The 26,385-nt window shown below is 39.8% G+C and overlaps 2 protein-coding genes across 3 annotated transcripts; one reads left to right on the top strand and one right to left on the bottom strand.

Annotated features, from left to right (window-relative positions):
* Positions 1-1,677: 1,677 nt before the first annotated feature.
* Positions 1,678-26,366, top strand: LOC108032576 (uncharacterized). Of its 2 annotated transcripts, XM_017106478.3 has the most exons (12): positions 1,678-2,395; positions 5,966-6,088; positions 7,684-7,847; positions 14,487-14,943; positions 16,669-17,068; positions 17,418-17,848; positions 17,911-18,055; positions 18,131-18,282; positions 18,640-18,956; positions 19,264-19,548; positions 21,569-21,676; positions 25,940-26,366. In XM_017106478.3, exons 1-12 carry the CDS (start codon positions 2,248-2,250, stop codon positions 26,123-26,125), a joined length of 2,916 nt encoding a protein of 971 aa, XP_016961967.1. In that variant the 5' UTR covers positions 1,678-2,247; the 3' UTR covers positions 26,126-26,366. The 2 variants fall into 2 exon arrangements, with proteins under 2 accessions (XP_016961967.1, XP_016961968.1); XM_017106479.3 differs by lacking the exon at positions 21,569-21,676.
* Positions 12,764-13,977, bottom strand: LOC108032577 (uncharacterized). The gene has a single exon (XM_017106480.3). It carries the CDS (start codon positions 13,896-13,898, stop codon positions 13,035-13,037), a length of 864 nt encoding a protein of 287 aa, XP_016961969.1. The 5' UTR covers positions 13,899-13,977; the 3' UTR covers positions 12,764-13,034.
* Positions 26,367-26,385: the final 19 nt, after the last annotated feature.

Below are 26,385 nucleotides of genomic sequence, written 5' to 3'. Positions count from 1 at the left end.
CAGAGTCTGGGACAACTTTGCTTGCGTATTTTGTTTTACAACATGTTTGTGTTTGTCCCAGATATCCCCCACATCCATCTCAGATAGATGCGAGCTAAATATATTAAATTATCTGATAATCACTCTGTCTTTGACATCTTTAGGCCGCCTTACTTCACAGCTTTCATAATATAACAAAGTGGCAGAAGGACAAAGTGGCTTGAACAGCAAAAACTGATTGACAACACTTTCGGTTCCCCGAATTAGATGTTCCATATACTTGTAGTTTTCTACATAGTGCCGAGACTGCGTAAATATTTTACTTTGCACTCACATGACACACGAGATGGCATCGCATTATCTTATCTCTCAACTAACAAAACAAAGTTATGAACTCCCTTCAGGAAGCGCCGCTAATCAGTTAAGCTCCTCACATAAAGGTTTATACCAGTTTTATACGGAGGTTAGGCCGGGTCAGTGGGGCGTAAATATTCCCGAGACACGCGAAGAAAAGTTTGGTTACAAAATGGGCCTGTTGTCAGGTCAAACATATCTGCCAATTTGGCGCCCAAACACGTGCCTTGATCCCAATCAATCAATCGGTATAAATATGTAATTTCGCTATCAGCTAATGTGTTTTTTAAGTCCACGTGGTGTTCTTATCGAGAAATATGTTCAGTTTGGTCAGTTGAGTTCGGTCTTTGCTTCGGTTTGCAGCGTTGAAGAAATTTAAAGAACCTTTCACTGAGGAAATGCATAAAACCTTTGCGATCCTAACGCGATTTTCCAGTTCAAATCCGTTTAAAAGTCCCAGGACTGAAATTCTCGAGTGGAGGGGGGATTCTTTCACTGCTTTTGAATACGGCTGATAATAGGTTGTAAGACTTAGATTTAGACTTAGATTTTATTGGCTTAGAACTTCTTTCCTAGATATAATAAGGTATACGACTTTTCTAATTTTGGTTTTCTATAAAATATTCGTAACCAATCAGGTATGCATTTAGAAAATGATTTAAGCCAAAATCCTATGACTAATTATAGTATAAAATAAATAATCAAATTAGTTGAGGAATATCTTTCCCAACCCCTGTAATATACACCAAGAAAAGACTTCACAGATAAAACCTCACTGCATCATGTAATGTCCAGGGTCTAAAAATAGAAAAGTGGATTGTAAAAACAGTATCTTTTTTTCACTGTTTCTTTAGCTTTCTCTCTGTCTGTCTATATTTGAATTGCCTTTAATCCCCACGGTGCACCGCGTTCCTATTTCGGGGGTGTATCTGAGGCCCCAAAACCCCCCCGGCGGGTGAACCTTGGCCTACCAAGTGATCTTTTCGCTAGATTCCAGATCCCCGGACCTCCGCGATCGCCGGGCTGCCAGTCACTCTGGCGGAGATCGCGACATTGTCGCACGTCAGCCGTCGCTCAGGTTCCGTGGGCTTTTTATCTCCATTCAAGAAACACGGGAGACATTATCTCCCGGCGATCTTGTCGCATCAACAAGACACCAACAAGCAGAGCCCGCGATCTGTCACCAACACACTGAGCGGCGCACCAATTTAAGTTAGAATCAGCATCATCATTATGATGATCAGTGTGCTCAGAGATCGGGGGGATACACGAAATCTGGAGATCTGGAGATACAGATACAGATACAGCCGAGAGGTTGATAAGAGATTTTCATTTTCCTGCAGCTCAGTCACAAAGCGAACGGCGACTGGGAAAGTTCAAGCGGCCAACTAAAACGGATAAAAGTCATAAACAAATAGAGAAAGTGATGGGAACGAGCAGTGCAGCCTTTTTGGAATAGCAAATTGAGGGGAAAATCCCAAAGTGGAGCAATAGTGGAAGCCTTGAAAAGTGCGCGATAAGCGGAAAAGCTAATAGAAAACGACAAAGATCAAGCATTAGAAGTTGTGGAAAACAAAACTCGAGCGAATCGTGCACAGTGATTTGGTGTGTAACATATATAGATATATACGTGTAGCAACAACAACGGGCTTGGTCTGCCTTGATGATCACAAATTTCAATTGAATTTAATCAAAATCACAAGAAAAAGCCAGCGAGAGAAATCGTAAAAAGCAAAATAAACTAGGGATTTAATTTTGAGTGCCTCGCCATGTGTTAGTCTGTGTGCGTATCTGTGTGTGACCGAGAAACTTAGATCGGTGGCAATTTTCCCCTGCCCGCTGGCCGCTTTTCATTGAAACGAACTTCAAAACCGTCGACCAGTCTATGCGAATAGCCGAGTGTTAGTCGGGAAAATGGGGAAAATGGTCAGCGAGGAGATGGCCACGGATCCGGCTATTACGGAGAAGGTGGAGCTAACGCGATTCGGCGAGTTCTGCCAGCGACGCGGCATCAATCCCAACCTGATAATGCTGAAGATAACCCTTTTCGTGATGTATGGCGGTGAGTAATAGGAAAAATATATCATTAAAAACCAATTTGGAATTACGTTTATCAGAAAAAGAAAACGTAATGAAATGATGTGATATTTTACAGCTGAGGAGAGGCTTTTGCCTTGGTTTTTACAATATCACGCATACGACACGTTGGTTTCAAAGGAAAATAGCTGCTTTAAGAGAAAACGAACTGATTGTGGTGGCAATGGCTTCTTGTTAAAGTAAATAATTGATACTTTTTAGATCATTTGTTTTAAATACCTAAAAGGATTTTAAAGATAACTGAATCAAAACCATTATTAAAAACATATTTAATATATTACTAGAAGGGAAAACTGACTTGTATACTTTGTAATAATTTATAATTACAATTTTTTCATTTATCCTACAAAATATTTACCAATGTGCCAAGATGGATGTACAGTCTGCCTTTGCCATATCTCAGTAATATAAATTTAATTTATATGCGGTGCAGCAGCTGGAAAAAAGCAGCAGCAAAGTCCGGCAGACCGACTTTTTCTCTGGCAGTGAATCTGAATTCATTATCACACTCCACGAATCCCCTTCTCCGGAATGTAGGGGACTGGGCTGGTCGGAAGTTATCAATTAGGCTGGGGAAAAGATGTAACACATTTGTATAAATTCAGTTAGAGTCTGATGCACATTGAGCAGATTTTCCCAGCGTGTGGCAATTAGGCATTCATAATGCCTCCGTGTGTGTGTGCGTCTTTTGTAAATAAATCTAGCTTATGAGATTTAAGCTTGAGAAAGGTTTACTTTGATTCGCCTTGGACGAGTGTGTACACATGTTTGTAGCTGCCTCCGTTTTCTGACCGTGCGCCATTTTCTGAATGCTTTTTTCTGGCGGTCAATGGCGAAAACATTTTACTACCCACCCACCATCGCCGCCACCTCCCTTTGTCTTTTGCCATTAAACTCGGATTGTCACTAAAATGAGTATTAATGCGTTTTTTATTTGGCTAAAGTCGAGCCGAGGATTCTTTTTCGGCATTTCTTTTATTTTCGTCTCGCTTTTTGGGCAGTTCAAAGTTCAAAACAGAATTTAATTGGCTTAGAACATGTATGTATGGCCTTATAAAATGTAATTTAATACCATTCATTGGCTAGACAAAGGAATTTCAGGGCACGTCATTAAAATGATTGTGGCTTCTCCTCCTCAATTTTTTGTGACATATTGTGCTGTTTAATCAATTTTCAATGCAGTATTGTATTTTTCTGTTGCTCTTTGGCTTTCAATTATGTTGAAACGTGTATTAATTAAATATCTATTGTAAATATTAAAAATTCAACAGCTGAAAAAATAACAGAAAATGACAATGATATAAAAAGCCAAGTATTGAAATTCTTTAAATAAATACAAATATTTTAACATGAGTTTATGTAAGGGCATAACATTTACGGTTGTGTATGCTTTTTTAAACCTATGACATTACCTATTAATTATGCAATTAAGTGTTTGTGGATTCCCAGAAAAACAGGTATGCCTTCATAATAAATAGAGTACAAGTCAGAAAAATTATGGGAAATTGATGATTGCATATGAAAGCAAATATATTAAACTGTAATTAGTTATGGAAATATGCCTTTTGTTTGCATAAGAATCCTTTGTTAATTTAATTAACATTATTTCGTCATATTAAATTCTTTTCGATCAATTTGAATTACGCCTATAGTTATGTGCTCTTTTTTTCTCATTTTTATGTAAGCTTTAAATGGTTTACAACATTGAGCACTGACAGGTGCACCAAAAGTATTTTTTTTAAGTTCCCTTTCATATCAATCAGTTTTAATTTCCGAAATTAAATTACCAGCATAGCCGTTGCCCTAAATAAAAATTCACCAGTCGATGAGTCCCCGAATAAAAACAGGCAGAAAAATAAAGTGCAATTAATATTTCTGGCAGCACATTTTCCATTTTCCATTTGTCAGTGTCAGTTGTGGATCTCTTCCACCTGTCCCCTCAAATATTCACAAATAAAGTGCAATATAGTAGTTGCAAACTGCATAGATGGCCTGAACGTGTTACCAAAAACTTTGTGCATAGTCGAAAATATGTGCGACAAGCGAAAAACGGAATAATAATTATTAAAGTTGGTTGGGGGAGAAAGAGGAATTTAAATGGGCAAAGGGACATTAATTACGAATGACAGCGTGGCAGGAACAGATCCCAACCGAACGGAGCAGAGGAAAACTGTACACTGCCAGCTGTGCGGTCAAAATAGAATTTGCTAGAATATTGAATTTCTCATATGGTTGGAGAAGCGGAAATTATGATCATTTTTGGGATTCATTAAGAGAAAGGGAGGAAAGAAAATAATATTTCTCTTATGTGTGTCAGCTTTTTGTTCATCATTCATATGCTTATTTTGTGTTTAAAAGCACTGTTATTTGTTATTTCGAGAGCTTTTCTTTCTGTGCGCGCGAACTCGAATGAACATGAATGGCCGCCAAGCCAAACAGCCCTGACATGCTTGCGTTTCCGTTTCCGCCGAGCGAAAGGGAAGAAACGGGGCGGCGGCCGTACGAGCAATTAATTGTTATTGCATTGAGCAAATGCAAACAGCCACACACACGGCGTATTATTGTTAATTATCTGAGGCGCAGCAGGAGCTGTAAAAACCAATTCAAGCCGCCGTTTTCCGAGGCCGAGTGTTAACTGCACTTTAACAAACGAATTTTATTCAGGACACGCACTTTTCCCCCCCGAAGTCCGCACACACACGCACATTTCTACGTGCCCGGGATCCTTGGCGTGTTTGCATTTAAATTGGTCAAGGCTGTGGAACGAAATGGTAGCCGGGGAAAATTGGGAGTGTTGGGGACTGCTTCCCTGTTTCGCCCAATTTGTTGCCATTATTTTCCGCCCTCGACTTTCCCCGCTTTTCCTCCATTTTGACTGCAGCCTCGTGACGCGTGCTCGGTGCGTTAATGTTCATAAATTATGCAGGGCGATTATCTGTGGCCCTTTTTCGATTTCGGTTTCGCGGTGTCACCTGTGAACCATTTTCAAAGGTCAATAATGTACATTTAATGTCCTGATTGACTTACGAATTTTTAGAAAAAATATTAGTTGGCATTAGTTGGGCATATTTTTGTTAGCTAACCAAGTTAAAAAAGTTTTTTATTGCTTGTTAGTTATCAACATGTTAAAAAATATTCTGCTTGCCTTTTATTACACTTTCTGTGTTTGCTCAATGTCAATCAACTAAGTAATAAAAATATTGTAATTAAAAAGAAAGGGAAAAAAGGACACCAAATGAAATGTCAATATCCTGCCTTAAAAAAGTGGGTGGTATCTTAATTATAAAACTGGGTTTCTTTGTCAACCTTCCATTAGTTTGATGACCTTTTGTGGCCAATCTAATGCCTCTGTTCTCTGGCCACCTCATTAACTCACAATTTTTAATTACCCTCGACCGGCCTTATTAACCCCAAAGAAATTCCATCATTTCGTTTGAGCATTTGCCCCCACTTCACATTTCCTGCTGATAATTGAGTTCTCCTTCTCGACTGCCAATAATTCGCACAATAATCTGTACTCCTTTTGTCATTGCAGCCACCTCATCGCTTCTGCCCTACCTGACGATTCACATGCAGTCGATTGGACTCACGGTGGAGGAGATTGCAATTATCTACCTGGCCCTGCCCTTCACCACTTTTCTTAGCCCGCCCATAACAGGTGAGTGAGCTGCAGGTGGGCGGTTAATTGTTTTAATGCATCCTAATTAGCGCTGTGCGTCGATTTTAATTAAAAGTTTTGCCTTGTTTGGTTACTCGTGCATTAAGACAGCAAAAACCGAAAATTGCCAAGAAGCGTTTTTGCGGGTTTGCCACAATGAAGTTGTATTAAATCTACTCAACCAGTGAAATATAAATGTTAACCTATAATATTTTGTATAACTCTGTAATGTAAAACCCTAAATAAAACGCATGCAAATTGTTTTTTTTTACTAAGAATTAATTTAAAAGATTTCATTTAAAAAGCAACCAATAAAAATAATTAAATCCGGACTAAAAAACAAAGATTTCAAAGGCTCTTCGTTTCGTAAATACATATTTATTCAACCAAACTGCCGACACTTGATTGGTTTTTTATCCAGCAGCTATGGTGCACGTTTTTTCATTGGGCCACATTTTCTTTTTTAGACCAGGCCACTTTTCCAAGCGAGTGCGAATAATTTAATTCACTTGCAGTTTAAATGACAATTAAACAAAGTTCTTGTTGTTCTCCTTTGACCGTCTGTATGTGAAGTGCCCCCATCGTGCGGTTGCACTCGCTTCCTTTTGTCCACCGCGTTGTATATCCATTCTTATTATTTGCTTTTGCATTTTAAAAAATGCATTTGCGGTATGGAATGTCGCCGACAGCGAAGGTTTTTAAACATTTTATGTGGACACTCGCCGCAGATAAATGTTGATGGGAGCGATGCAAGCTGAAACAAAGAGACGAGGCTGGTGGTGGGGGAAAGTGCATAAAGCTGGCCAAATTGTTCGACGTAAAAGCTGGGGAAAAAATAAATAAAATGTGAGCTAAGTGAAAACGCTCTCGTAAAGTTGCGACATCAAACTTTCGATCATCCAACCTGCATTATAATCTTGCTAGATAGTCCCATTTAATGGCATTGAAAGCTGCAAGCGGTGGCGCGATAAAAGTGAAACGAGCTGAAGATATATGGGTAAATAAAATGGGATGATATCAAAGAGTATAATAATAAATTCAAAGGAGTTTGAGATAAGTGTTCTTATTATTTACGATGGTCTATGTTCTACAATTTTGTAAATGTTTATCTCTGAAGATGACTTCTGTCCAAACTTAAACAATATTAAAATATTTTTGTATTTACGAAGGTTTGTGATTTAATATAAGTTTTATACAAGTTAGTTTACATACCAATTCAATTTTTAGCCAATAAAACATTTGTACATTTCATTTACCACAAGCTATTCATTTCTAACCTTTTTTGAAAGTTAAGACTTATAGCCAACCTTAAACAATACTGAACTGCTGCCCAAATTTAAGAGGCACCGCTCAGGACTATTTCAGCTCTTCCAGCTTGTCTTCTTGGTGTGGCAAATCCAACTTAAACTGCATTTAAGCTGCTAGCAACCAATCAGAGCCCCCAGCCAAATTGTAGACAACTTACTTTGAGCAGCGAACTCTGGGACTCACACAACCGTCGCGGCAGTTTCAAAACATCTTGCTGCAATTTCGCTTACATTTTCCCCAGATTGATTCCATTTTCGTTTTTTTTTTCTTCTCCTCACTCCCTGCAGGCTTCCTCGTTGACAAATTTGGCAAATACAAACCGGTCGTTGTGATGAGTCTGCTCCTGAATGCGATTTTCCATCACTCGCTGCTCTTTATACCGCAGCAGGAGATACCGGGCGTGGTGCCATCGGCGTTCGTATTGAGACACCCAGACAGCGGTGATATTGAGGTAAGATGTTCACACACTGCAATAAAATAAAGTAAATATGTCACAACAAAATAAAGAAAAATGAAATACTATGTAGAAACAAGTAAATATGATTTATACAGCAAATATGAAGTGCAAACAGAGCTAGATCTTAAAATATTGAAGTGAAAATGATATTCTTCTTTTAAAAGTAAGGCGGTGTTATCTGGCAACATTTTTTTTTACTGTGCACACTCTAAGGCGATGAAAAGTTTCACCTTTAATCGATTAAAGCACCCTGACTTCGTTTCAATCAGTTTGAATGTTTGGCGAAGACTGTAATCTGCTTAGGGGGCTGTGGTTGAGGTGCGTGGGTAAATATCTTTAGACGCTTGTTTAGTTAAGAGCTAAAAATGATGTTGCTGCGGTTTTCCAACCTCGATGCTCTGAGTTTTCCCTCGCGGGGAAAAGTTCGTGGATGCATTATTCTCCTGCTCATGGGGAAACAGCTGTTGCTCTTGTACAGTTTTAATGCGCTTACTTCATGGTTACCCTGCACTTTCCCCACTTTAACGTCTTCGTATTTCATACCCTTCACATTTTCCTGATGACTTTGACTGCACTGACAGTGAAGGGGAGTGTATGTAGTTACGGGCTGGTAATTAATATCTCACACTTAATATGTTTCAAACTTATGTGCAATTAAGGTGTTACCCATGAAAATATTGCATTTCACATTGGCTCCTCCAGGCTACATTTGGCTTCTACAAAAGAAGCTTTATTAAAGTGTGGTAAATATATTTATTTCAAATTATAATCTAACAAAGCCGAAAATCTCATATATTTGAAGCACACTCTGTGGGATTTCCATTTATTTAGATAGAAAACAAATTATTTCGTTTTTAATTTGCATTTATGTCCAATGGGAAACCACAGCCATATTAGATAATTTTGTTCAAATAATTTGGCACTTGAATAATAAAAACTCAGTGATTTATTATTAAATTATAATTTTCTTTTTCGTATGAAAAAATATAATTTTGATACGAAATTCTAAACCACAAAAAAGTAAAACGTTTTCTAGCAAACGTTAATAATGCTCTGAATTCGCTTTCGTTCTTAAAGTGTTCTACATTTCGGGCAGTAAATTTATTGCAGCCCGTCAGATAATTTTCAATGGCAATTGTTGCGTGCGAGTTGCCAAAAATCTTCGGCATCCTCTTGGCCATTGGGAACTGCTTTTAAGCGCTCTCTCCACTCTTCACAATGGTCCCACTTCAGTCACGGCATGTCTCTATTTTCGAGGGGACCAGGGAGCCAAGGATGTGGCAGACGAGAACTACATAAAAGCCGGCATTTATTCGAGGCAGCAGCAACATAATGTTGCCACATGCAACATACCCACCTATACACACACACACCAGCACATCATGCACACAGAAACATCCATACCAGTGCGAAGTATCTGTGTGGTGGAGTTTGTATCTAATGCGTGGCACGTTGCCGCGTTGCGCGATTCTGCGGATAAAAAGCGGGGAGATGCTCTGTTCCGCTCGGCAGCTTCCTGTCGATTCCTGTGCTCCCAGTAGCTTGCCACATGCTGGCGCACACACAAACGCACCACGTAGCGTATACGCAATGCGACGCGGCACACACAGATGGAGCGGTGGCAAATATTACGTATACGCAGGGAGTACCAGTCCTGGCAGTTATTCCTCTATTCAAGTGACTCGACCCTTGACAAAAGAGCACATAGAAGCACAAAGGGGCACAATTATTAACTCTCAAGTATAGAAATTGTTTTGGAATTTCTTAAATTGGTTTTACTTTCTTTGTGAGCTGTATTTTTCGGTCAGTTCACTGTGGCAATGTGAATATCTGCATCCAACCAACAAACAAAATCGATGTTAAAATTAAAAAAAATTAAAGTATATACTTGAATTTTATAGAAAATGCTAATTTAAATTGAATTTGATGAACTTTTAATGAGTACAAATATATTATATATATACAAACATAACAAATTTGAAAATCAGGATGAAAATGGGTAGACTATACAAACAAAATCACTATTGTATTTGATTTTTCTGCTTTTCTTTTAATATTTAATATTTGAAAATCCTATGAATCTATGTAAATGTATTTTTCGAGTGCACTTGTTTTTCTGTCACCCTCTGAGTGCAGCAGCTGAACATCCCTCCTCCTTTTTCGAATTTTTTGTCCTTTTTGCTGCCGTTGCCATTGGTTTGGTCCTGCTCCTGGTTCTATCTGCATTTGTGCATAAATTTGCGTCATGTAAAATCATCGAAATAAAGCAAATAAATGTCATGCCATCTGAAAGAAGGGGCGGCAGGATATACATATATATGTTGAACCAGAATTTCTGTGATTTCCCCCAGCGTTTCCTTTTTATTGATATCGATATATATGTGTGCGCTTTATGCTTATGATCATATCAATGCAAACGACTCTGACTCGGGCTTTGGGGGCTGGGGGTTGGATGTTATTGCGTGTCCTTTGGGTCCTGTGGGTCCTTTAAGCCGGTCAGATGTGGCATAACAAATTTGAGTACATGCTTTATGGCTGCCATGGAAGAGATTTCGGGGCACACAGAAGCTGCCAGAGCTTTTCCTCGAGGTGTTCGACCAGAGTTCAGCTCCGCTCAATCCTCTCGAGATTGCATTTTCTTTATGGAGTTCGAGGAGCACCCGCTGACAGTCTCACACCTTTTGGCAATTGCATTTGGACACAAGCAGCTCTCGAGTTCGGGCAGCAAATTGCAGCAGTCGCAGGACTACAGGACTACAAGAGTTTTACATAAATCGAATTATGGCCTGGCAGGCGAAACGGAGGGGGGCGAGGAGCAGGGGGACAGAGACATCCGCATGACTGGGATATTATGGTAAAACGAAGCCAAAGGGCCCTTACGATTGAGAGCCAGCCGAGGCTAAACAAATTCAAATGGAAAATGGAAAATAGAAAATGACAGAAGCAGCAACGCAGCCTGACAGCCAGCAAGCGAATGGAACGCATTAGAAACAGCTCACCAGAAGCAACTACAAGACTCTACAGAGTGGGGGAAATATTCGGGGCTCTCCTAGAAGTTCTATTTCTAGGCGGTGCCAAAAAATCCACTTAAGCCGAGTGCACATCAGGTTTACAAGCACTAACAAAAAATCTTCTTATGTTGCACAACAAGGTTGGAAGTAATTTAATAACAAGCTGAAAATTTAAAATTATTGAATTCTTTGTGCAAGATAATTCATTTTGAATATAAAAATTGAGACAGAGTATTTTTTAATCAATTTTTTGACCTAAAACACGACAAGCATTACCTTACAAAATAAGAATATGACTCTACATAGTGCAAAATGTATATTACAAATTAAATCCATTAAATTTTTACGATCGCCCTACTTAAAAAAAGGTATATTTAGACAATTTGTTTTTGTGTAAATAATAGGAATACTTTTTTGTATCCATTAAATTTTTACGATCGCCTAACTTAAAAAAGATATATTTACACAATTTGTTTTTGTGTAAATAATAAGAATATTTTGTTGGCTAAAGAATATTTGTTGACACTCTTAACAGGAAAATTGTGTGGATTTTTCCGAGTGCTAGTGTGAGTGTTTCATGTCCGTGCCCGTGTATCACGTACATTTATCTTAGTGTCGTTTTGCCAGCACTTAAGCCGCACTAAAACACCAACACGAATGCACACTCGCACACACATTAAAATCTTTCTTTCGCTCACTCACACACTCGCAATCGCACTTCAGCCATTGCCGTTAGTCGTAATGAAACGCAATGGAACTGCTATTTTGGGGGAGATCCTGGATTCGGGGTCCTTGGTCCTTGGCCCTTGGCCAAAAGACGGCCCAGCACTCGCCCCATTCCACGAATGTATCTGAAGGATACGCACACACGCAACCAATGGCGGCCAATCCCGCCTCCCAGCAGTGGCCACTTGGCACGGGCGTATATTGAATTTGTATTTATGATGTGCCCATAAAATACAATAACACCATTAAAATAGCTGCAGCAAACAGGGGAAGTTCAGACATCGACTAGGGGAATACGAAATACCCTAAGAAAACAATTCTCTTGAGAAATAAGGGAAGATATTCACCGAATCCATCTGATATTGATTTCATTCACATTTACTAATAGACCAATGTAACACAAATTGCGAATATTTTATAATTAAATTTACATATATTTTAGACAATGAGCATACAGAAAGTAAATAAATTTTACAATAATATATTTATGATCATATTTTAAGAAGAAATTATTGAAGAAATTGCACTCTATATCCTAAATTTCAAGAATGAAGAAATTAGTAAAAATTATTAAATCTCGGCGAAACATATATAAAAGGCTAAAATTGTAAGTAATTGTATGTCCTAAAATATTACATTACTTTATTCTACATGCCCATATCCCAAGCGCAAGTGTATATACCCTCTTTAAAGGACGATTGGGCTGGCATAAGGGCATGCAAACGCATCTTATGGCTACATTTGTGTTCATTCCGCACGTTCGCCGGACGTCGCCATCCTCCGAAGCCAGGGATCCAGGAGTCGGAGTCTCATGTAGCACATCCCGTGTACTCCCGTACCACTGGCCATGTCCTGTTGCTTGCGGTTTACTATTTTATGCCATTATAGAGCCGAGCTCGGTTTGCCGTTTGGCATAAATTTATTTGGCATCGACCGCCGGCGACGGCAGTGAACGGAAATTACCATTTTATTATTGCAGGCGAGCGCTCGATACTGCCGCCCAATCAGCCCTCTGCAACCCTTGAAAGAGCCTTATTGAATTCGCATTAAAATCGGTAACGGATATATGCAGAAACACGAACACATGGCCACAAGCCATACACGTCGAAAAAGGGATGTTTAAGTTGAAGACTTCTCTACTCGATGTCATAAATAATAATAAAAAACATTAAGTCTCTGACACATTAACCCATTTATTTCATAACAATATATTACAAATCCCCACTGAACCTCAAGCAATGTACAATTTTGAGCTGTGTAAAAAAGTTTTGATGATGGGTTCTCGCTGTGTAAGTGCTGCAAATGCAGATACACATAAAATCCGAAATATATTTATGTTTGTGTTATTATGGCTGAGGCTTAAGTTCATATATGGGAGGCTTATGATGGGTTAAGTGCCACTTTTGGCTGGATTTCGATGGGTGATGCGTGAAGGTGAGGGGATTTACGAAGTGGCCACCATCGTTACATCTGTGTCATTCCAGATGGTCTGATTGGGAGCTTCATCTGTTGGGGCATTGCCATCATTGTCCTCCTGGCCAGCTTTAGGGAAATCTTCCTTGTCATTAGCATCTTTTTCATCGTCTTCATCATTCAGCTCATCAAGACGATCATCTTGTCCTGGTGGAAAATCATAGGCAGTGCGTAGGGAATCGCAGTCAGAATTGATAGCCTCATCTGGTGGACCCAAGTCCAAGTCGGGAAGCTCTGGAATCGGTTCTGGAATCAGTTCTGGTTTCACTTCTGGTTCCTGAGTCAGTTCTTTCTCTTCTTCCTTGTCCTTCTCCTCAATATCCTTCATGTTGTTCACTTTAACTTTACCCTCGAGGAACACTTCCCTTTCACCATCGATTAGCTTGCCAGCAGGATAGAAGAAATCCTCCAACATCATTTGCCATTCGGTCAAATATGTTTCATAGTCACGCATTTCGAAGAAGGCTTGTTTCTTTATGAACCCAGTCACCTCGGTTCCCGATAGCTTGGCATATTTACCACCGGGTCCAAAGTCATGGGCTGCACTGGACACATCGTAGATCACGTCGAGGAGGGCCACCAAATAGGTCTTGTCCGGACGCTCCGAGTTATACTTGGCCAACTGCTTTCGATTGAGCCGTAGACCCGTCAGTGGAGCTGGCAGCTTGCGGTGCCCCTCCCTTTCGTAGTCCTCATCATCGTAGGTTCCGTGCTGACGCCTGGTCTTTATGTAGGTAACATAACCCAGGACACAGGTCAATGCGATTATGGCAAAGGGCGAGGTGACCAGTTCGCGTAACTGAATGCTCCAGGATTTGGTCGGCAGAGAAGACATTCTAGATTTTCCTTAGTTTTCCCTTGGTGATTGTATGACCTACCTATATAACTTGATAACTGGGAACTGAGCTAACTGAAGTGTGAGAGCTGTGATGGAATATTTACGGCCTACTGAGGACTATTCGTTATTCCTTTTTTTTTTTTAATGTATTTGATTCCTAGAATCAAAATTATAATCAAATTATTTCGAAAAAATGAAAAAACTATGGAAATTATGTTACATTTGGTATTATTAGTTAGAACTTATTTGTTTTTTGAATAACCTGTTTAAATTCATATTTAAATTCAGGAAAACCTTCAAATATTTTTATTAACTGTGTGTTAAATACAAATACAAGTCGAAGCCATGCTAAGCTTCCTTTTACACATTCTATTAGTTACAATAATACCATTTTAGAGCGATTCCCAGGAAGCAAGCTTACAACCGGCTTAAACAATCGATGTAAGGAGTCCGAGCATGTGTCCAGGGATATTTGAAGTTTCTGTTCGACATGCTTTGGCTTTCCAACCGTTTGCACAAATCCTTTACCCAATTCTAATTTCCAATACATTCCTTTGTCTTTTCACTCCGCATTTTTCTCCGCAGGTCTGGTGGTCTCCGTGTCCGAGTCGAGAGTGTCCGGAGGAACCGGAGCTGGAATTGGCCGTGCATCAGTGCGTCGACTATTGTTTGATGCAGGAGCAAGTTAATCCACAGCTTTACACGAATAACCCGGCGTACGACGTCCGCCCGGCCACCACGTCGACCACCCAGAGACCCCAGCTAACAGCAACCACAGCAAGGACGACCACAATTGAACCCTCCTCCTCCGAATCGAGCTCGTCGCCGGCCCCAACCACATCGACCACCGCATCGCCGGCGTCATCATTGCCAGCATTATTCGCAACGCAAACGAGGAGCAGATACCAAGAAGTACTTAATATGTCATCGACCATGTTCCCGCCAATGTCCCAGCTGAAGGAGGTGGGCCTGGGTCGGAGTCTGGAGCCCGGCCAGTCATCGTCAGCCGAACTGTCAGCCATGTCCATGCAGGGATTGAATTGTAAGTGACGTGATGAACCCGTCCACAGTGGACTCCCCTTGCGCAACCACCGACTGACCACAGCGTTATTATCATGGGCAGTTGGACGTGCACTCAAAAAAATATATGTCCAGTTATTTATTTTTTATTAATTTTTATTTATTTATTAAGTAACTAACTAGTGCAATCGTCAAACCAACGTCCGTTTGGTTTGAAAAAGCTTCACACATCTTATTTTTACATCTTTTCTAAACCCTTTTTCAAAGGTATTAGGAAAATACTTTTAAAGTGTAGGATTGCAAGTTGCTTCTATGTAGTTGGTCCTTTGTTCTTCCACTCAGTTTACTTGTTGTCGACTTGCAATGCCCTCCTATGCTCTCCCCAGCCATTTTTTGATATCCATATACTCCGTCCGTGTCCGTGTCGATGTCCGTATCCGTGTCCGTATCCTGGCCCGTGTCCGTGTCCGTGTTCCTGTCCTGTCCGTGTGTTTTACTTTTATTAGTTTGTTTTTCCGTCTTTTGTGAGCTGCCAACCGGGAACAGGAGCCGTGGCAGGAGCAGAAATGCCACGAACAACTTGCTCCATAAAAGCCAAAGACCGAGTCGACTCTCTATGAAACTACAAAAAATAAGTATAATTCAACCTGTCTGAGTGCGTGCGAGTACGGTGGCTGGTGGTTGTCATTAAAGCCTGACGTTTTGTGGGGAGCCAAAGTTTACGGGGAAACTTTTTTCCAATTCTCCGGAAAAAAAACTTCACTGAGAGGCGTTCTTATTCCACATTATTAAAAGTGGGCGGCAGCTTGTCACTAGGTATGGGAAAATAGATAGGGGAGTAAAATGAAAATATTTCCAATGGGGATGGGAAAGAGAGTGCTTTCACTTGGGATAATATCTTGGGTAAACAGTTTAGTTTTGCAACGAAGAAGATTGTGGCTTTTCATTCAATTTAAAATGGGTAAGCTTTAAAGTTTGGGCAAGAAATTGCGACTATTTAATATAACTATCATTGAAAGTATGCCAACAATCATGTATAAATCTAAATTGAGGTACATACCTCAGATCAAATATTATACTCGTATGTTAAATAATCAATCTAGCTTGAAATGTTTCTGTTCCGTACTGTGATTTCCCTAATCCCAAAAGTGCGAAACCCCACTCATGCTCTACTCATAAGGGAAAAGTAAATGAGTTGTTGGCAAAACTTTCTTCCTGCCCCATTTCACCTAAACAAAACTGAGAACAGACCGAAACTTTGGTAATGTCCTGGCTGGAAATCACAAAAAGGGGGCACTACGGCAGCAGACAAAAGTGCATAACTAACTAAACATGATGGCATTACACTGGGCTGTACGCTTGACACTCGGCACAATTGGAAATTGGTCATGCATGGCCAGCACAGGACATCAGGGCCCAGGACACAACAGAACACAACAGGACACGAATGCAAGTAGGAATCTGGCTTCGCTCTCCTCGGGGGTGCAGAAAAGTGCAGGAAAAGTGCAAAAGCAATTTCACTGCCTGTCCGATTATGTGAAAAACTCACTATTACATTGCGGGCAAAATGGAAAGGGAAAATGACTTACAATTACAGCTCCATTAAACAAATGCACTGGAGAGTTAAATTAACGTTAAAAAGTTGGGACCTCTTATAGACTCTATCTCGGAGTTCAGACTTTTTAAGAAGGGTGAAGCTTATTATAATTTCATTATTTATTATTATTTATTAAATTTTTCCTAACAGTGACCGATAGCAGTCAGCAGAAGTTGCCTTGGAATAGTTGGGTGCACTCTGATAATGACGACGCCACATACTTCATGCTGCAAATGCATCCCGATCTCGCCGATCCCACGGAGCAACTGGGCATGGAGATCGAACAGGATGCCAACGAGACGGTGACTGATATTCTGCAGAGATTTGGTAAGGACTACTTGGACAGGGGTAAAATAAACCTCACCGATATGGACGACCTGGATCTGAGGTGTGGCGGCTTGGTTCGTCGCACGAATATGACGCAGTTGGGATCCGGAGCTGTGAAGTGCATGATGCAACGGTGTACTTTTACCATGAATGCCCCGGAAATCTGTCCACCGGACTATAAGGAGACCGATGAGATCATTTTCTGGGTTTACTTCTTGCTGAGGTGAGTTTCGGGAGACATTTTCTAGCAAGTTTTAAATTATTTAAATTTTCATATAATTTTTATTTAATTATTTAAACTATAAAAATAGAGTGGAATATTTTTCCTTGACTCCTTCTTTTTCTTAAGTTGACAAAAAGCTTAGAGGTAAATCTATGTTTCGCATTTAAGTTTAATATTTTTATAGTCTTCAAAGCTTTTTTTCAAAGTCGCGAGTGATATTTCCAATATATTTAATATGTCTTGAGACGTTTACAGTAGAAAAACACTTGATTCTTTCCTCTTTTAAAAACAATTCATTTCACTTAATAATTTATTGTGCCCATGCTAAAATTGATTGGGTATCCCCCAGATTCCTGGCCACCACGATGCTGTCAGCCGGAGTGACCATCATGGACCCGATTGCGCTGACAATGATTGAGAAGTATGGTGGCGATTTCGGACGCGAGCGACTGTTCTCCAGCATCGGCATGGCCATATTCTCTCCGATAACGGGCATCATGATTGATTACTCCTCGAGGGGCCTGGGCTATACGGACTACTCCGCAGCCTTCTACACGTACGATGTACTGTTGGTAATATCCACGATGTCGGTTCTAATGATGCCTCTGGGCGAGAAGCTGCCAGCTGATAATGTGTTCCGAGATCTGTGGAACCTGCTGAAAATGCCCCATGTGATTGCCTTTATTTGTTTCCTATTTGTGCTCGGCAATTTCTGGGGCTTCATCGAGAGCTTCCTGTTCCTGTACCTCAAGGAACTGGGCGCTCCCAACTACCTGCTGGGTGAGTTTGGACACATTAGAGCTGGTTAAATGTTACCTAAATACGTGCCCTTTGTCGACCAGGCATTACCATCACCGTGGGCACTGTGAGCAGTATACCCTTCCTGTATGGAGCGGAGAAAATCACTCGGATCTTTGGACACGTTAATTTGATTATCATCGCTTTCTTCTCGCATGCGGGTCGCTTGGTGGGCTACTCCTTCATCGAGTGAGTGCGAATAATGCCGGTCACATGTCGGCCTAATGCAAGTCCGAAATTCAATTCCCTTCTCCTTCGATAAAGGAATGCCTGGTGGTGCTTTCCGTTCGAGGCCATGGAGTCGTTATCCTGCCACCTCATGTGGGTGGCTGCGGCGACCTACTGCTCGATTCTGGCCCCGAAAAGTTTGCTGGCCACCCTGATTGGTGTCCTGGGCATGGCTCATTTCAGTTTGGGTAAGTACCCGACTTACAGGAAGAAAACGTGTTGCAGAAATATGGGTCTTCTGTTGGCACATCGAAGTGTATCAGTGTGAGATATTAGTTTAGATACAAACAAAGAATCTCATCAATTTATAGAATTTTCGAAGTGTATTATATTCTTTAAAATGCGTATTAAATGCTTAAATAAGAATTATTAAATGAAATCAAATTTTCAAAAGTTATAAAAATTAGAAGCATTTTAAAATTGAAGAAACTTGTTTGATTTATGTTATATTTTATACTGATATATTTCGCATTTTTTCCACGTGTAATTTCCTAATGAGGCACTCTACGCGTATGTAATCACATTTGGTGTGTCTTCAATTTAAGGACGCGGCAGTGGTAGTTTTACTGGAGGACTCCTCATTGGTCAGTTCGGCACTCGAGATGCCTTTAGGTACATGGGTCTGCTGGCTGTGGTCGGAGGTATTGCCTACGGGCTACTCCATCTGATTTGGCTGCGCAAATTCGATCATACTACCGAGGAATCCGAGGAGGAGGTGGAGCAAGTGGAGGCCGGAGAGACGGAGAAGCTCACCGAACCGGCCACAAAGGAGCAGGGCACTTCCATGTCCTTGGAGCGGCTGAGTCTGATGATTAAATACAATCAGATTGGCAGTCTGTCATCGCTGCCCCGGGGATCGCGGGTGAGTTTAGGCTTAATCAATAAAACCCTTTGCGGTCAGGTCAAAAAACCACAATTATTAATTTAAAGTGCCTTTGAACTAATTATTGATAAAGCCAAGTCAATTATAATTGTGGTTTCCTCTTGGAGTTTGAAGAAGAGTAGTCTTGGAAATTTAAAGTAAGTTGATGAATAATTACCTTAGTTAAACTTTCCTAATGATTCCCTGCCCGCCTGTCCAAGTGTCCACCTGTCAGACCTTTTTGCTTCGATAATTTTGTTAATGACACTGCGAAGCGCGCTTTTCAAATTGATTTTCTTTCCTGCAGGCCGACATCCATGACCATCTGTCGGTGCGTCGCAGCAGCTACAACGTGGAGTCCTTGAGGGGGGTTCCCCGGCACGGAAACATCGGTAGCGCCTCCAAGGTGGATATCCTGCGCTCGGCACTGGAGATTAATCACAAGTCCTCGAACAATTCGATGCTGAGCAAGGCCGATAACAAGACGTCGAATCAATCATTGGGTCGCAATCGGGCCGACAGTGCCCCCAAATTGAATCACACAAATCTGAAGAACATTTCACAGCCGGCCCTTGAGGGCGTGGTCCTGGAGGTGAGTAAATATCTATTTAAACTCCCCTTTTTCGTCCTTTTTGTTTGAGTGTGCGCTCGAATGTCTCGCTGATTGCTGCCAATTGTTTTGATTTCTGTTTTTTTCGTCGACGAAAAAAAGCTTTGGGTCTACCCTCTACTCATCGGTCGTATGTTTGGTTTTTAAATACCCTCTGCAACATCTGTTGCCACAATAACTTTTTAGCGTGCTGCCGCGTGTCCTTTGTGCCCGGCTGTGTCCTGTCTCTGGTTTTTGCCTTGACAGCCGGAAGCCGGGGCCAACTGCATCCGCCTCGGATTCCATGCACTCGGAAAAAAGGCAGTTGCAGTCAGGAAAATATGAAATCCAATTTAAAATGGCTTTTAAAATAAAACATTATGTTAATAATCTATATTTCACACGTCTTTCCTAAATAAAAAGTATTTTTAGAAAGTCTTGACTACATTTATGCATATGTTTATCTAGGAAAAGATATTTAAACATGTACTTCTTCAATAATTTCTTATGCTGAGAAGACAAAACAATATATTTATATACTCCCTTAATAACTGAAACATATTGTAGTAAGATTTTTTCTGAGTGATCGCTTTTTAGGACGGGAGCGGGACACTGAAGAGGCGGTTGTTTTGTGTGTTTGGCATTTGGTTGCCTTTGTTGGGCGGTCGTTTCTTTTGATGCCGCTCCAGTGGATTCGATTTCTCTCTGGTTTCTCTGATGCTCCTCCATGCCTGCTGCCGTGCAGCTCGAATTCGAGCCGGGTTTATTGGTTTTTGTTTTCCAAAAGCATATTCGCCGCTGGCGAACCACCATTCTTGCCAATTTAAATTCCGGGCAGAGAGGAACTTTTCGAATTCCCAGAAAAGCTTGGGGTTTTAAGGTGAAAATCTAATTGGAATGCAGCTTTTGGGGGGAAACAACAGACTTTTCAATAGCAAATAGAAAAATTTTTTTTACGAATTTCGAATTTTATATGCATCTCAGATACTTTTCTTTTTTTAAGTTAGTATTTTAAACTCTATTTTTTTCGAGCCAACTCTGTAAACACCTATTGGCAAATCCTTCGGACATTTTTACTATTTTATTGCTTCTGCTATTGGCCAATCCAAGTTGCAATTGCAATCGAGCGTACAGTTTCATCCGAGCTATCCTGTAATTAAAAACTTTGCCATGATGTATGTCCGGCAATTGATTATCCCCTGCCACCCTTCTTCACCCAAGCCAGCTGCACTCTCAAAGCCGCTTGTCAAAGTTAATTTCGTAATTAATTTTCAATGCTTTGAGGCGAAGCTTTTATGGCAACTAGGCAACCATAATTCAATAAATCAAATGCTGCTGCAGCAAAATAAATGGGAGGGAGAAAAACACAACAAATTAATGAATTTATGAACAAGACAAAGTTTTCCCCTGGCATTTGCTCTTTCGCTTTTAGCAAAAACATTCCGATGCGAAACAGACCAAACTGACAGTTTTGCCTCCACACATCACCGAGCAAAGAAATAAAATAAAACAAAACCAAACCCTAGAAGACCATGAGTTCACTACAGTGTTTTTTAAAAAAAGGGGCAGCAACCTCAGCGGGGAGTTGAAGTTATTACACACCGAATAACTTTTAGTTGGCATTTATTTAAATTAGTATTGTGAAATTATTCAACATTGTTTTTAATTACAGTGCTCCACTTTCACTTAACAAAAATATTATTTTTCTATTTTCACAAAAAAACATGCCAAAATGGAGTTATTAGTGTGGATACTTAATATCTACTAGATCATCAGCTCATTTTCTTTCTGTGTATAGCCCAATGCTTGCAAATTGCAGGCCAGTTGGGCTGTAGAATCCCGAAGCAGGGCCAAAACTTCGCTTTGTGCAAAATAAATTTGCCAAAACCAGAGAAAGCTGAGAGCTTTCTATTCGATTTCAGAGTGTGTGTGTGAGTCTGTATCTGTGTGAGTGCATCTCCCTTTTTACTATACGTGTGGATAATATATGCTTTAGCCGAAAATGCCATTCGCATACAAACAGGGCGTGGAATCAACATTTTTTCCCAGCCGCATGAAAAAGTATCCAAGTGGTTTGTTAACTTCAATACCCGCTGTGGATTTATCCGTAATACCCAGCTCCATGTTAATGGTAATGTACAAGAATCCAGCAAAAAACAAAAAAACCAAAACGAACTGTAAGACCAAAAATAGCCAAAACAAAATGAAGCATGCAAGATCGAATGTCGAATTACCCTTTCTTAGGTGAATAATTTTATAATTTGGGGAACAAATCAGGAAAAAATTCACGAAAGATAAAATAAAAAATTAGAACATAAAAATTATTCAGTCGATATTATATTCAAATTTTTTTATGATCATTTGAAAAGCTCACTACTTAAATAAACAATCTTATTGAATTAATCTGGAAATTAGTTTAACATTAAAACTAAAGTTGTTTTTTGAAGACCTTAGTCATTAAGTAAAGTCATTGGGTATGCATAAAAATAATCAAAATATTTTTTTTGATTTAAGTATTGGTTTAAATTTACATACAATTTTAGAACCTCTCGAAGAAATTTATAATTAAGTCGTTAGAATTCGAAGATCAACGAAATTCTCCTCCTTTATTAACACATTGTGTGGCCACATTGCAGCCAATCGATGTGACCCCTCGACAAAGGGTAATTCGGCACACAAACATATGTAACTGCGACTGCATGGCATGTCCTGGGTCCTTCTGGCACCGCTTGTCCTGGGATGCAAGCGCCCGAAAGCATGCAGCACTGAATGCGAATAAACAGAGGCCACGGCAGTAGCAAAAGCAACTCAGGCAGCAGCATCCATTGCCAAGATATTGCACTAATGCACTGCGAAAAATTGTGTCACTTATATCTTATATTTAATTTATTGATTTTAATGATCTTTATTATTTTTCCATTTGAAACCGCCACGAAATAATAGTTTTTTTTTATTTTCCACCTGCTAAAAGGCTAAAGATGCTTTGTTCTCAGTGTAGGGCTGCAGGAAAATGCAATGGCATATACAGCATTTGTTGCTCACTTTTTTTTGATGGGTGGTTGGAGCGAAAATAGCTGGGTGGCCGTAGAGAGTGGTGGTTCTGGCGTCGCAGTTTGCCAAGCCATCCGGGCATTAAGTTATTTCGTTGAATTAAAGCCCGCACTTGCGCCATTTGACTTTTGGGCATCACTTGTTTTTATGTGCATAACCCACAAAACCAAGCACCTCCCATTCCGACCCCCTTAACCCCCTGAAGTTAAGTTCTCCTAGCTGAATGCTTAGCTGAGTTTAGTTTAATTTTGCACACTCGTCGAGCAATTTGAGCATTCCTCCTCACATCACCTCACATCCCATTTGGCATTTGTTTTTCTTTTTGCCCTCCTTTAAAGTTTTCCATTTCAGCTATGGGGGGCAGCTTGAAAAATGTCCCTTTTCCTATTGTTCTATGGTTTTTTCATGCGCTTTGATTTTGTTTACGTTTTACGCCAAATGATTTGTTGTTGAACTTAATACAAGTTGACAAAAAGGAATAACAATGGCAGCTGTTGCAAAAAAGCAACAATGTTTGTTTTTTATGCCAAGGGTGGGGGTGGTGTTAAAGAGGGTGGGAAAGGAGGTGGCGTGGGTGGCAGGTGATTGCGGGTGGGGGAGTGCAAAAGAACAACAATCCCATAGAATAACAAACAAGCCGAGGCAAGGCAAAAGGCAACTTCTGTTCGAATGTAGCAAATGGTTTCAAACTTTTCAATCGACCGTGGGTAATAGTTTTGCAAATATTTAAAATTCTATAAACTTCTTTCAAAAGGAATTTTAATATATATACATGTATTAAGATATAGTGTTTCACATCGGACTGAAAATGTTCATATAGCCTTAGATCGCTACATTTTTATTATACTAATGTATTCCGTGATTATATTAAAAAGATATTCATGTAGGAAATCCCAAAGAATAAATTTCTTGGAAATATATCTGCTCCTAATTAAAAACATTGCCCGAAAATAATTCAGATAAAATTAAATTTTTTTTACCACGGTTCTGGCAAGAATACCATGTATGAGATGAATCCCAATCGAATACTCAATACTTTAGCATTGCGAACTCACGTCTTTGTGTGTGTGTTCTCTGCACATACACATGTACGTGTGTATGTTTCCGCTTCCTTCGACGATTTCCGGTTTGCTTTCTCCTCTTCTTCACCCATTGCTTTGTAGCTAGGAAAATTCCCATTTTCCTCCACAAACAAACACATATACGAAGACTTTTCTTTCGCCTCAACTTTTTTTGTGCTGGCATTATTTTTATTTCTTTTTCTATGAAAGCGATTTATCGATGTGTGAGAGAAAGTACGGCCCCAAAAAATAGAAATATTTATGGGAATGATCGCAGAATGAATGCCACGTAATTCGATGCTGCTGGCAACATTTGTCATTGTTGATTTTGGCCAGAAACGACTTTATAGCGCGCCGTATACGTAGCTCGTCCGTCGAGGCCAATAACTTCTTCAGCATAACGCACACAAAAAGTGAACGCGAAATTGCGCGTAAGTAATGCCCATTGTAAGGGACTTCAAAGAACAGAGGCGGGGAATATAGTGGTAAAAGGGGGTTTTAAAATGTATATAGACCAACTTGAAGCCAAACAAAGGAATGGAAACAAAAGCGGCGCAAAATGAACTGAACAGGAGCATTATAGAAATTCTTGTCCCTCTTTCACTAGATACACTCAAAATGAATGCCTAATACAAAACTATTTTCGCATTTCACTATCTTATTAATTTGTTCAGTTTTATAAGAATATTCTTAGTAGTAACTAGTATAAAAATACGTATATTGTGATATTTATAATAAAGTAAGGAACAATTTAAGATTTAAAAATGTAGAAAAGACATAAAATATATAAAATAATAATTAACAAAAAGGAGGATATGAAAAATTTTGGTATTATGATATAATCTGTTTTTGATTATTAGTCGGTAAAATGTTTTTACTTTGAAAAAAGTTAAGCTTCGATGTTTTCATAAACTTTTGTCGGTGCATTCTTTTGTGTACCCCGAGCTTTCCTTTCAGTTTTCCTCTCGCTCTCCACCACACATGGCACTTAAGATGCGCATTTCTGTACGAAGGTGCTCCTGTTTGTGTGCGTGAGTTTGTTGGAAAACTTTTGTGCATTCAACTGCAAGGCCGGTGCATTTTCCGGCCACCCCACTCGGCAGCGGCCAGGCGAAACACTTTTTTAATAAAAACCCAAACAACGAGCAAACTACGTTCGATGCATGGCGAATTATCCAAAAAGTTTGATGACGCGGAAATGCCTTTCGACAATAAACCAACAAAAAATAAAGGGGAAAAACACCAAACAGCTTCGTTGCAACTGCTGCAGTTTATTCGTTTATTCGTGCATATGCGAAGCGAACTCAGCCGGAATGCTTATGGAATCGGGAATTGAGTAGGGGAAAAATGAAAACATCATTTGAAATTCGAATGGCGGTGCCAAGGACCATAAAAATGGCATATTCCGCTGAAAAGCACCCGAAGGAATAATTAGGGAGCAGCTTAAAGGGGTGAAATCGAGTTGAAAATCAACATTGCGAATGATCTTGTAAAGCTAAAGGGAAAACTCTTGAACCTAAAAATCCTTATACCCCAATATTATCTATATCTAGACTTTCGTGAGATTTCTAAATGGGAACCATAATTTTCAGTCCAGACAGCAAACACGTTCATTATGTGTGGCATCCATATAAGTAGCATCCTCTTGGAATCATCGAACTACAACTCCATTAAATATAATTTATCGGCCACTTAAATTTCATGTTCAAACTCAAATTAGCATGCATGTTGATTATACTTGCCCGGATGTGCGTGAAAATCCGTTGAGGGCGCAAAGGGAAAAACTAAAAGCAAGTTGAGTGAGTAAATTGTAAATAGCACTTTACACTACACAACACGATGGCGGCCGCTATTCGGGATGGTTTTTATCCGCTCTTTATTTTTTTTATTTCGGAATCGGTTGGTTAATTTTTATGCTCGTTATGGAATTGGTTTTTGCATGCTTTTTACCTTTTTAATTGCTAATTGCATGTGTGCGTATAATAAAACGAGTGTATGAAAGTGTGTGGTTGTGTGCTCACTTGAATTGCAGAAAGTACAGAAAAACTTTAATATGTCTACCATCTATTGGAAGCCCTTTATTTCAATGGAAATATTAAAAAAAAAATCCCCATTTTAAAGGTTCTAGATCTATTTTAAAGTTGTACTGTACTTAGCTTGTCATTGTTGTGATACTTACCCTATTTATATAGCATTGGGCATGGCAAAAAAAGCATCTCTTTTCATAAAACAATTAATCACTTACCTGTTTTTTTATTTTATATTTTTTCTCCATTTGCCAGGATCAAGAGGGTCGCAAGGTAATTCCTGAGGAGACGGAGTTGCACGCCTCGAAGACCACTGTGAATTTGGGGGAGGAGAAGGCGGAATCGCCAGCACAGCCACAACAACAGCCCCAACAGCAGCCAAATGGAAATGGGAAAAGTCCGCCGCAGCAGCAGGATGATGAAAAATCCGATGCCACTTGATGGACTGCCAGCCCAATTCTCTGACCTGCCACACGTGGCGTATGAGTGATATTAATAAACCAAAAGCGAGGGGAATTGAAGTGAATAATAAAATTGATAAACGAAAACTATTGTTTAGTTGTACATGTGTGTGTTATGTTATATAAATGTATATGTCTATGTATAAATTATGCAAAAAAGAAAGGGAAACCCGAATAAACAAAAATTGTTAAAAGCACAAACAAGCAATTGTTTTCCCATTCAAATTGAATTTAAGGCAT

This window comes from Drosophila biarmipes, chromosome 2L (genome assembly GCF_025231255.1).
Source record: "Drosophila biarmipes strain raj3 chromosome 2L, RU_DBia_V1.1, whole genome shotgun sequence".
Lineage (NCBI taxonomy): Eukaryota > Metazoa > Arthropoda > Insecta > Diptera > Drosophilidae > Drosophila > Drosophila biarmipes.
This window is presented reverse-complemented; position numbering and strand designations above follow the sequence as displayed.

Excerpts from the sequence above, each read along its gene's own strand:
- LOC108032576 (XM_017106478.3), top strand. The coding sequence starts at position 2,248 with ATGGGGAAAATGGTCAGCGAGGAGATGGCCACGGATCCGGCTATTACG. Across the intron at positions 14,944-16,668 it reads GTCCATGCAGGGATTGAATT|TGACCGATAGCAGTCAGCAG; the intron begins GTAAGTGACGTG and ends TTTTCCTAACAG. Across the intron at positions 17,849-17,910 it reads CGCTCCCAACTACCTGCTGG|GCATTACCATCACCGTGGGC; the intron begins GTGAGTTTGGAC and ends TTTGTCGACCAG.
- LOC108032577 (XM_017106480.3), bottom strand. The coding sequence starts at position 13,898 with ATGTCTTCTCTGCCGACCAAATCCTGGAGCATTCAGTTACGCGAACTG.